Genomic DNA, 12,964 nt, shown 5'->3' with positions numbered 1-12,964 from the left:
TTGGCACGGTGCATCCTGCATGTCTGGCATGGTATTCCCTGATTGTGGCTATGTGTCAATGTGTCGAGTGGCAAGATGCAAGCTGTGTGTGTGTGCTGAGACTGTGTAATGGGCATGATGTCCATGACTGTGTGGGTATTGTGACATGTGCCATCCCCATGCATCCAACGTTGTCCATGACCCCATTCTCTGCATCCACCGGACTCAAGCTTGCAGGACATGGTTCTGCCACCTGTCTACACGTACCTGGGTGCCCCCCAGGACACGGGCCAGGATCCCTGACCTCTGCGCATGACTGTTGCTGTACTCAATGTGTCTGTCAGCACGGTTGTTCGGCCACCCCCTCAGCTGGTTCTGACCATCACGGGTGTGTATGGTGCTCCATGTCTGTCTTGCCTAGGAAACTGTGACCCATGTGTCCTGTGCCAGACTCAGGCCCCAGGGTGTGGATGGTTGAAGTGAACAGATGACTCAGGCATGTTTAGACTGTACAAGACACATGTTAGGTAATAATGCTACCAGCAGGCATCTACTCTTAATAGTGTGATTTATTATTGGGGGGGGGGGGGCAAGTGAGGGGCTTTCCGGGATTAGGGAATCCAAAGTTCAGTAGGGGAGTTGGTGTCCTTGCCATTGGAAATCCTCAGAGTCCATGCCACAGTCTTTGTCAACATTGGTCAGCCAGTGACCAGCAGGGCCATGTGGCAGAGAATGTCTCTTGATGCTGTGATGCTGTTGCTCCAGTGGGCCAGGTGCCAGGCCAGGTGTCCTGGGAGATGGTGATGTAGCAGCCACCCTCACGGTCCTTTCCGTGGACGACCCGGCTTCCTGCGGGGAACCTCAGCAGCAGGCCGTGACGACGTCTGGGATGCTCCGTCGGATGTTTCCTCCTCCTCCTCATGATCCCTCCCTGTGGGTGGTGATGTTCTCCGCCTTCTGGCACAGGGAGGGTCGGCCATGGTGTCGGCCATCCGACGGAGTTCAGCGTGAATCCCCTGGGACGCCGTCACTTGCTCAGCCTGTCTGTCCTCCATCCTCCGTTGGTGTAGCTGTAGACAGGCTATTAGCTCCGCATGTTGCTGGGCCTGCTGGACCTTGATCCCCTCGAGGACGGACACAACCTGGGCCATGCCCGTGGTGTCCTGCCGGTATGAGTCCAGGATGTTACGGACATGGGAAAATACCGGATCCCCAGCCAACTGGTCAGGCTCGCGCCTCCGCCGCTCTCCACTCCCACCACCCCTGCCCACTTGCGTCTGGCCTGCACTTGTGGGCACATGGGGTCTCCGGGACCCCTGAGGGGTGGCATTGGCGTTGTCGCCTGCCTCCTCCTGGGTGCCCGGGACACCGTGTCCCTCCTGGCGAGCCTGGCTGCATTGTGGTGTTGGGGCAGGGATCCTGGGTGTCTCCTGGGATGTGGCAGGAGTGGGGGTGGTGGTTGGCACGGTTGTACCTGACGCAGGTGCTGCAGGTGGTTGGACACCAGAGGGGCCAGGTCGGTCGGGGTCGTCCGCAGAGTGGTGAGAGTGGTCGCTGCCGGTGGGATCGGTCTCCTGCAGATCCGGGTCCTGTGAGTGTTCCCCCCCAGTGTTGGGGGGTGCAGCACGACGTTGACCTGTGTGTGAGAGAGACAATGTTACTTTTGGTCCATGCAACATCCATGTTTCATCCGTTACAAAGTTGGCACATTTCCTCTTGGAATTAGGATCTGTCTTGCATTCCACTCACAGTGCACTTGTGCATGTGTGTGTCCCTTGGGCACCAATTTGGCCCCTTTAACTATGTGTGGCACAGTCTTACTTGCTGCGTCAAGTGTGACTGCAGTCAGCAGTGGAGTGTGCATGTGTGCCGAGCTATGCGTTTGCGCCTTCCTTGTAGCACTGTACATGTGCACATGGAGTGGATCCACACACTCATATGATGCAGGTGGCTGTCCTCGTGCTCGTGTACAGGTTGTAACATGGCCCTGCGTTTTGCCATGATGAAGAGGGGGGGTTCTGGCACTGGGCACCCTTGTCTACATGCACGCAGTCCACCTGCTGACGAGCAGACATTCCCACACACCAAAGGACTGATTTGCTCTCCCTGTGTCTCCCTCCTTCTCTGTCCCCCTCTCCCTCCCTCTCTGTCCCCCTCTCCCTCCCTCTGTGTCCCCCTCTCCCTCCCTCTGTGTCCCCCTCTCCCTTCCTCTGTGTCCCCCTCTCCCTCCCTCTGTGTGTCAGCCTCCTCCCTCTGTCCATCTTCCTGTGTCTCCCTCCCTCTGTGTCCCCCTCTCCCTCCCTCTGTGTGTCAGCCTCCTCCCTCTGTCCATCTTCCTGTGTCTCCCTCCCTCTGTGTCCCCCTCTCCCTCCCTCTGTGTGTCAGCCTCCTCCCTCTGTCCATCTTCCTGTGTCTCCCTCCCTCTCTGTCCCCCTCTCCCTCCCTCTCTGTCCCCCTCTCCCTCCCTCTCTGTCCCCCTCTCCCTCCCTCTGTGTGTCAGCATCCTCCCTCTGTCCATCTTCCTGTGTCCCCCTCCCTCTCTGTCCCCCTCTCCCTCCCTCTCTGTCCCCCTCTCCCTCCCTCTGTGTGTCAGCCTCCTCCCTCTGTCCATCTTCCTGTGTCCCCCTCCCTCTCTGTCCCCCTCTCCCTCCCTCTCTGTCCCCCTCTCCCTCCCTCTGTGTGTCAGCCTCCTCCCTCTGTCCATCTTCCTGTGTCTCCCTCCCTCTCAGTCCCCCTCTCCCTCCCTCTGTGTCCCCCTCTCCCTCCCTCCGTGTGTCACCCTCTGTCACCTTGGCCCAGCTTCCTGGGCACACACTGTTAGCAGATCTTTGAGTGGCCCTTGGCCTGTTGATGTGAGTTTGTTTCTGATCTCCAGGCACCCATTTTGTCTGCTGTGTGTCTGTGCGCTGCTGCTGTGGTGGTGTGTGCTGCCACTCTTTCACACTGTTGGCTGTTCATTAGCTGCTGGCATGTGCAAAACAGTGCCTTCACCCCCATGTGTTGATGCAAGGCATCCGCCATTTGCTGGCAAGTCATTCCTGTGTTGGGACACAGTGTTTGTCTGGCTGTGACCTAGGCCATATGGGCAGAGGGCATTGTTGTCTGCTTTGGAGTCGCACTATGTGATTCTTGGTGCCCACACTCCCGCCATCCGGGTTACCGTGTCATGTGTTGTTGTCTTCTGTGGCCTGTGACTTGACATTGTCCAGCTGGGTGCATGGGGCATGGTGGCAGCAGTGGCATGTGCCTGCTCATGGAGTGTGGTTGAGTAATGCGATGGCTTGTGGTGTTTGCGTGCCTGTTATTAATTTTGGTTGTGGTTGCAGTTCCCCCCATGTGAGGTGCGTTGTTTGTGTACTCACCCGGGTCTCGGAGTCCTTCTACTCCTTCAACTGCCTCCACCGGCAGTATGGCCATCACCCTCTCCTCCCAGGGATGGTACTGTACGGGTCTGCGGGAGGGCCCTCCTCCGGTGGCGTTGGCCTGGTCGTGTTCCTCCTGTCTCTTGGCTCTGACCCTCCTCCGCAGATCGTACCACCTGTTCTGGCAATCCTGCTTGGTCCTCCTGGTGTCCGCAACAGCATTCACAGCATCGACGATGGTCTGCCACATGGCTGTTTTGGCTGCCTGGCTGGTGCTTCTGACCAATGTTCCAAAGATCTGTGGCTCGACTCTGAGGATTTGATCAACAAGGACCTCCAACTCTCGGTGACTGAACTTTGGATTCTTGGTAGTGGGCATGGTGAGGGGTGTGGGTGGGGATGGTGTGGGTGTGGGGGGTGTGTGGATGTTGGGGGGGGTGTGGATGGTTGTGTGTGTGTGTGAATGTGATGAGAGGGTGTTTGTGAGGGTGGTCGTGTGAAGGTGTGCAAGTGTAAGATGTGGTGTCGCTTGTAGTCTGGTTCTGTGGTGTCTGGCAGCAGTGGGTCTGTTGCAAAGGCTCATGGTTTGTGTGTGTGGGCCCTTTTTATTGGTCCATGGGTGGGTGTGGCAGTGTTTGAATTTTGGGTGGGTGTGTTATAAGGAGTGGTGGTGTCTTGGGCCTCTGTTTGTTTTTGACAGTTGCAGGTCAGTGATTGTGTTATTTTAGTGGTTGTTGGCCATGTTTAGTGGCTGTGTGCCTTTCGAATGGTGTATTGTTGAGTTGTTTTGTTTTGTCCTTGTTGTGTACGTGCGTTTTGAGCGTGTGTACGGTGTGTACATGGGCCATTTGGTTGTACGATTTGGTCCTTGTGTGTGGCTTTGTACGACTCGTACATGCGGTTGTGATGTTGGGGCATGGGGTGCGCTCCGTACTTAGGAGGTTGTGTTGGGGGTGCGCCAGGAACGTACTGGGGTGGGGGTACGACTGGAACGTACTGGGGTGTACATAGACGGTGGTACGACACGTACAGGGGTGGGGGGGTGTACATTGACGGTGGTACGACACGTACAGGGGTGGGGGGGTGTACATTGACGGTGGTACGACACGTACAGGGGTGGGGGGTGTACATTGACGGTGGTACGACACGTACAGGGGTGGGGGGGTGTACATTGACGGTGGTACGACACGTACTGGGGTGGGGGTACGACTGGAACGTACTGGGGTGTACATAGACGGTGGTACGACACGTACAGGGGTGGGGGGGTGTACATTGACGGTGGTACAACACGTACAGGGGTGGGGGGGTGTACATTGACGGTGGTACGACACGTACAGGGGTGGGGGGTGTACATTGACGGTGGTACGACACGTACAGGGGTGGGGGGGTGTACATTGACGGTGGTACGACACGTACTGGGGTGGGGGTACGACTGGAACGTACTGGGGTGTACATAGACGGTGGTACGACACGTACAGGGGTGGGGGGGTGTACATTGACGGTGGTACGACACGTACAGGGGTGGGGGGGTGTACATTGACGGTGGTACGACACGTACAGGGGTGGGGGGGTGTACATTGACGGTGGTACGACACGTACAGGGGTGGGGGGTGTACATTGACGGTGGTACGACACGTACAGGGGTGGGGGGGTGTACATTGACGGTGGTACGACACGTACAGGGGTGGGGGGGTGTACATTGACGGTGGTACGACACGTACTGGGGTGGGGGGGTGTACATTGACGGTGGTACGACACGTACAGGGGTGGGGGGTGTACATTGACGGTGGTACGACACGTACAGGGGTGGGGGGTGTACATTGACGGTGGTACGACACGTACAGGGGTGGGGGGGTGTACATTGACGGTGGTACGACACGTACTGGGGTGGGGGTACGACTGGAACGTACTGGGGTGTACATAGACGGTGGTACGACACGTACAGGGGTGGGGGGGTGTACATTGACGGTGGTACGACACGTACAGGGGTGGGGGGGTGTACATTGACGGTGGTACGACACGTACTGGGGTGGGGGTACGACTGGAACGTACTGGGGTGTACATAGACGGTGGTACGACACGTACAGGGGTGGGGGGGTGTACATTGACGGTGGTACGACACGTACAGGGGTGGGGGGGTGTACATTGACGGTGGTACGACACGTACTGGGGTGGGGGTACGACTGGAACGTACTGGGGTGTACATAGACGGTGGTACGACACGTACAGGGGTGGGGGGGTGTACATTGACGGTGGTACGACACGTACAGGGGTGGGGGGGTGTACATTGACGGTGGTACGACACGTACTGGGGTGGGGGTACGACTGGAACGTACTGGGGTGTACATAGACGGTGGTACGACACGTACAGGGGTGGGGGGGTGTACATTGACGGTGGTACGACACGTACAGGGGTGGGGGGGTGTACATAGACGGTGGTACGACACGTACAGGGGTGGGGGGGTGTACATTGACGGTGGTACGACACGTACAGGGGTGGGGGGGTGTACATTGACGGTGGTACGACACGTACTGGGGTGGGGGTACGACTGGAACGTACTGGGGTGTACATAGACGGTGGTACGACACGTACAGGGGTGGGGGGGTGTACATTGACGGTGGTACGACACGTACAGGGGTGGGGGGGTGTACATTGACGGTGGTACGACACGTACTGGGGTGGGGGTACGACTGGAACGTACTGGGGTGTACATAGACGGTGGTACGACACGTACAGGGGTGGGGGGGTGTACATTGACGGTGGTACGACACGTACAGGGGTGGGGGGGTGTACATTGACGGTGGTACGACACGTACTGGGGTGGGGGTACGACTGGAACGTACTGGGGTGTACATAGACGGTGGTACGACACGTACAGGGGTGGGGGGGTGTACATTGACGGTGGTACGACACGTACAGGGGTGGGGGGGTGTACATTGACGGTGGTACGACACGTACTGGGGTGGGGGTACGACTGGAACGTACTGGGGTGTAGGTAGACGGGGCTGTGACACGTACTGGGGTGGGGGTGTGGCTCGAACGTACTGGGGTGTAGGTACACGGGGGGTACGACACGTACTGGGGTGGGGGTGCGACTGGAACGTACTGGGGTGTACATAGACGGTGGTACGACACGTACAGGGGTGGGGGGGTTTACATTGACGGTGGTACGACACGTACTGGGGTGGGGGTACGACTGGAACGTACTGGGGTGTACATAGACGGGTGGGGGTATACATATACGGGGGGTACGTGTCGGACGTACGGGGGCTGGGGGGAGTGTTGGGCGCGTATGCGGGCACATGTCTCCATGGTTGCTATTGGTGTTCGGTGCGGACGGTGTTTTTTCCATACGGTTGTAGGCTCGGACGCACGGGATGGATCGTGATTCCTCGGTCGGACTTGGCTTTTCACGTTTGTAAGGTAAATCGTCCGAGGACGTGTCGGACACATTTTCCGACCCGAGGACGTGTGGGGAATGATTCCCGGTGCGGGTCGTATGGACTTTTTACCATGCGAATCGTGATTGCCAGTTCGTACGGCACTTGTACGATTCGTACGGTAAAAAGACCCGATACGAGTCGCACGGGGGAATTTTTTACCGGATCGTGATCGGCACCCAAGTCTGCCAACAACAGAATACTGCTATGTAGCACAACACATCTCGCACACGGCCTATCCTTTCAGCTCTGGTTTTGAGGTGCCTGACTTGGTTACACTGGAGACTCACATCCAAGGATGTGGTAAAGGTCTACAAGTTATTTATAAACATCAGCTGACTCATGGGGGTAAGGATAATCCAAATATAGTCAAATATATTAGTGTGAGGTCCCAGGGCCATAGATCTCTGGGCCATTGAATTTGCAAGTACCTATCTGGCACGATGATGTCATGCTTATAGCAGACAACTAAAGGACTGAGATGCATTGATTTACAAAGTCATAACGACCATTAGTCATTCAACCTCAAAAGACTCTCTGAAATCCCTCAAGGGTCTGTGCAATGAATTGCAGATGGACATCGATCAGCATTGGTGCAATCCGCAACGCAGAGCTAGTATAATCAGAAAGCTAGGAAAACAACAACTTTAGCTGAAGACTACCACTCTGCATACTTAACTAGTAATGTGGGTGATCTAAAGGAAATTGGTCTCTGGGCTTCATTTGACTTAGGAAATGTATTCAAAGATCACTGCCAGACACCTAGACAAATAGCAACCAAGACTTCAGAAGCAATATACAGAATGGGGGGGTGAGATTTATTTGCCAATTATTACAGAGATCTTTGTGATGCTCATTTGAAATGTATTTATTACAAAATTGGTCAATGTTGGCACTGGTCAAACAAGCGCCCACCACAAATTTCTGGAGGTGCCATACTGCTGATGGGGACATGGTACATATCATTTTGTCCTGTCTGATACTGCAACCCTTCAGTCTCTCTGGTGACAGCTCAGAACACACGTGAGCTGGGTTTTTAGAGTCTGGCTACAGATAGCTTAAGCTGTCTGAAAGGGGCTCCTGGATGCACCTCCTCTGCAATTGGCTGTTGCCTGGCATTTCACGGATATCTACATTTCTCTAAAGTTGGAGTTTGCACCACAAACACATACTCACACACATCATTGATTTTAACTATTAACCCAGAATCTAATACATCTTTCAAAATCGAAACTCCAAGTAAATTTGAATGCAAATGTCCTTTACTGAACTGGAATAAAAAGTGAAATAACTTTAAAAAGTCGAATATTCAATGAACAACACACTGAATATTGGAAAATGACATCAAAATGACTGATCATGTGGGATGAGCTTCTTCATATGAAATCTTACCAATAACAAGGTGCCTTAGTACTAGGCAATTGCTGTACTAACGGATGTGTCTTTTCTTTTTTTCAGGGCAATTCAAGATTTTTGTCTATTGCATGGTACCTAAGATGACAACCAATACCACCGTCCAGGAACTTACATTCATCTTTGTTGGGTTTTATACCATGATCTTCTGCCTGGGCTTGATACTTAACATGGTGGCACTATGCATCTTCTGCTGGGGCACCAGGATACATTCCTTGACCACTACATACATGAAGAACTTGGCCGTCTCTGATCTCCTGCTAGTTTTCTCCCTTCCCCTGAGGATTCATTATTACAGCACCAACGCTGAACTTCCACAGAGGGTATGTGAAATGGTGGGGGTGATTTTGTTGGTGAACATGTACGCCAGCATATTTTTCTTGACCTGTATTAGCTGGGACAGATGTATGGCTGTCTGTTTCCCTATTAACCCTCGAATAAAGACTCTGAGGAAGGGGGCCAAATGCATTTGTTTTGGTGTCTGGACTTTGACAATTGGGGCCAGCATTCCAGCGTACTTCTTTGGGACTGTGAGCAACAACACCGAAACAAATTCTTGTTTCGAAAGCCGACCTTTGCACGTTACCCAATATGGTTCTGTGTCTTCATCCTTGACAATTGGCTTTGCCATCCCACTTACCATCATGGCAATTTGTTCTTGGGCACTCATACGGGCCATTAAGAAGAGTGTGGTTGCCCAAATGGAACTTGTTGACAGCAAGAAAATTCGGAACATGATTGTGACCAACTTGACCATCTTCTTGCTGTGCTTCCTGCCCTATCACAGCATGCTGCTCCTCTACCTGATCGAAAAGGAGCCGAGCAAGCTGGATTTTGCTTATAGATGCACACTGTTGGTAGCCTGCTTTAACACCATTCTGGACCCCCTGGCCTATTACTTTGCTACAGAGACATTCCAGAAGACAGTGGTCATTGACAACCTACGCAAGGTTTTTATCTTTAACAGTGATAATACAGATACCCAATATCATTCCTAAATACCATCTGAAGCCTAGTGCCGGCTAGGACAAATGATTGGGAGAGAGGATCCTCGTCTCTGCAAGGTCTTGTCCAGAGTCAATAAGAGAGAAGATGGTAGGAAAACCAAGATAATCTTCGAGGGATTCATTTACAGTTCATAAATCCAAGCTGAAGAATGGAACAAAACTGGAGCTTGTTGTACAAGACTTTACCTTGGTAGATGGAAAGGTTTCCTGGATCTGTTTTGATTGGAGAACCTTTAACCCTAGTCTTTTGGTGAACTCTTACTTTGAGTCAAGCATTTAAATTTGAATGGAGGAAGGAACTGGCCAGAGTATTAAGTACATGACATGGGTGAAACAGCAGATAATACTCAGGATTTAACTTCTAGCGCTAGGTGCAAAAGATCCACATTCACCCTACTTTGAGCAATGGGAAGCTCAGGTCACGCCAGTTAATTTTCAGACTAATATTTTTTAACTTTTCAATGCTTATTGCTGATTTGTTAGGCAAACATTGACACTGTTACCTAGGACATATGGGCAGATGACCGAAATTGGCTCATAGTGAGGAAAAGGCTGTCTACCTGAGTATTAGTGAATGTGCAACTCACCCTTGGGAGGGGCATAGGTGACAAGGACGAAATAAAGGAATATTGCACTCTCATAGGGAAGGACACATCCCTTTCCCCACCACCAATACCCAAGAAGGATGGGCAATATTGACTAACTCTACATGGAATGTCAGGGAGCAATGGATAGTCCCTAAGTGGGAGAGCTGAAGAAACCCCCAAGAGGAAGGGAGTAATACATGTCCACAGATGGAGAAAATGGAGTCTGCCTCAGAAGAAGGCAGAGTCGAGAATTTCCTCAGGGAGATAAAAAGGAAATATTTATTTTAACATGTTACATAACTTGGATTCAAAATCCAGGACCTGTTGAGGGTGTTTATAAAGCTTCAAATGTTAATGAAACAACATAAGAAGTCTATGCCAATACGATTGTCATTTTTGTAATGTTTTTATATATTAAAACATAATTTGCCTCATGTAGTTCATTAAATATTCAAATTCACCTTTTTAAATAATTGGATAAATAATTGGGATGGGTGACTACCCACCTCCAGGAATAATAACAACCCATGCCAGGGTGGATCCTAAGAAGTGACTAAATTTACCTGTGTTTAATCCCCTGGTAGCTGTGGCACAGAGCAGACAGGCTTAACTTAGGGCAATGTGTAAATTATCTATGCAGTACCAAAACAGAAATCCAAAACGATAAAAATCCAAACCCAAATTTGAAAAATAGAGTAACTTTTAATAAACAAACCAACACCAAAATGACACAAAATCTAAAAACGGAAACCATTGATCTGAATTGTTAAAGTTTTAAGTAGAAATAGCACTAAAAAGCACAAAGTGCCAATGTTAGTTAATTGTTGCTGAAGACTGGGACCTAGGTGCAATTGGGGGATGACCGCGATCGAGCGTGGGTAGATACACTAAAAAGGTTGATCCTGGTCAAAGATTTTACCTTCTGACTTAGTCTTATAAGTTTCAATCACCCACAGGTGTACACTTCTAAAGTCCACGTGACCTCAGGGGAGGCACTAAGAGACTCAGAGGCTATCAGGCAGAGGCCAACAGCAGGGTCCAGTCCTGGTCTAGTTGCTACTGGTAAGCTGTGTATTTCCAGGAAACTCTTGCAGCTTTCTGTCTCCTTGTAGCCACACAGCAAGTTAGCCAACTGTCCCTTGGAATCCACATAGTTGTCCTGGGTAAAAGAGGGAGCAGTCCCAGTCCTTCAGGGCTCCTCTCAGGACACAAAAAGCAGGCCCGGTCCTCTTCTGATCTTCCGCAGGTTCAGAAATTATTCTGAAGTGGGCACCTGGAGGTACCACATTTGTACAGTTGTACCAGCTAGGGTGATGAAGTGACTCCTGGGCACACCTTTGCCAAAGAGGCAAAAGTACCTAGCACCATCTATGCCCACTTTTTCAGTTGTTCCAGTTTGCATTGCTGCACACTGCCCCAAAACGAAATGTGTAGGTCATTTTGAAGATGGCAATAGTCTTTCACTACACTAAACTTGGTCCCTGAGGGCTAGGGTGTGAGTGGGGAGTGTACTATGGTACTTTTAGCTTCCTCCTACATCTAGCATTAAAATACAGTTTGGGTAAGGTACTGTACACACAACAAACCCAGAGACTGGGCAAGTGGTAGGACTACTATGATCTGTCCTTCTTGATGGCCACAAACCCTGGGAATATTGAGTTATCCCTGTAATGTATTGCTTTATGAGGTGGGAGGTGGTTTGGGGGGCTCATTTGAGATGCAATGTTTTCTGTTATTGTACTGTTTGCAGCTTTATTAAGACCAATAAAATGAGTTTATAAAAAAAAAAAACAGAGACAGACGTTTGTTAGGACAAAAGCAATTAATCAACCAGACAGTGTATACACAAGAATTGTCTTGGCACCCTGTTCTTTCCCTTTAAAGCTTGCCCCAAGTGTTATATGTAAACCCAGAGTATGAAGTCTGGCAGGGTAAAACCAGAGTTCTTCAGCAACCTGACCGGGGATCCACAATAATTGCCTTAACACCCTATTCTCTACCTTTCAAGTGTCTCCCAAGTATTATATGTGGGTCAACAGACGTGTCAAGCAGGATTTGACACAGACTGTCAAGAGGAGACCAACAGCCCCATTTACATATTCTGTTAAACTCAGAGGAGCCATCTCTGTCCATTTAGGCCACACTATTGTTTGCTCCTGGACGGTATTTCACACATTTTACACACCTGTTCAAGAATGATAACTGACTGGAAGCAGCTGGAGAACTAATGCAAATTAGCCTACCTGAACTTCAGGAATGGAAAATGTAAGTTTCTAGAGGTTACATTTTGTTATAATATATTAAAAATCCAACCACACCATTGAACTGAACTTGTAATACATATTACAAATAGTTGAGTAATTATATGTGTAGCTGGTCCCATTCCTGAGATGCAGTATTAGTATTTTAATCTGCACTCTGGTTTTCTGCATAGGATATGTAGGTCTGCCACTGTGAAAGTAGCTATTTTGGACCATTCAAATTCCAAGACCTGTGTACACTTTGTACCAAAAATTAGGGATTTATAGGCAAGGTTAATTATAGGTAAGGTCAATTTGTGATATGTCAATTATTCTTTCCATGTGGTGTGCTTTTCATTCCTCTTTCTCTTGCCAAACTTGTTAAAGCATGGTAGTGATATCCGCTGTGCTTCACCAACTTATTAGAACACACTGCTGGTTGTTGACATGCGCAGTGAGAGCCAGGTTTTTATTAACTTTCAGGGACACTTCCATATTCATATTCTATGTTTTTAACGTTGAACATTCTATAGACTTCTGCACATTCCATCTTTTTATGGATATAGAGATGGACGCTATTTATCTTGAACGCTACATTTCTATTTGTGATTGAACAATACCATAGCCATTACAGTTTGAAGATTTACCATTATGTTGTTTGGTTACAGAATTAATTTCCAGTGTTATGGCTCAATGCCTGTATGTTACCATAGGCATTTGCACGCAGAGTTTTACAACTATTTTCTGGGTCGCAGAATGGGATGCAGTCTTACATTGTTTTAACCAAATATTTGGTACCGTTTACATGTAGTACTTTTTTATAACACTTAGGGGGCCATTAGTATAGCGGGCGGATCGCCACCGCCCATATGGCGGTGGCGATCCACCCGCTAAAAATCACCGGCCGCTTTCAAATTCCCCCCGCCACATTGCCA

The 12,964-nt window shown here is 50.3% G+C and overlaps 1 protein-coding gene across 2 annotated transcripts in view; it reads left to right on the top strand.

Moving 5' to 3' along the window:
• Positions 1-11,580, top strand: part of LOC146782611 (lysophosphatidic acid receptor 4-like) — a 61,215-nt gene extending 49,635 nt beyond the window's left edge. For both annotated transcript variants that reach the window (XM_085638172.1, XM_085638171.1), the window contains one exon: positions 8,241-11,580. In XM_085638172.1, the coding sequence (XP_085494298.1) occupies positions 8,241-8,277 (37 nt within the window). In that variant the 3' untranslated portion in view covers positions 8,278-11,580. The remainder of the gene's footprint in view (positions 1-8,240) is intronic.
• Positions 11,581-12,964: the final 1,384 nt, after the last annotated feature.

This window comes from Triturus cristatus, chromosome 12 (assembly GCF_964204655.1).
Source record: "Triturus cristatus chromosome 12, aTriCri1.1, whole genome shotgun sequence".
NCBI lineage: Eukaryota > Metazoa > Chordata > Amphibia > Caudata > Salamandridae > Triturus > Triturus cristatus.
Note: the sequence above shows the minus strand (reverse complement) of the source record. Positions and strands in the feature narration are given on the sequence as shown.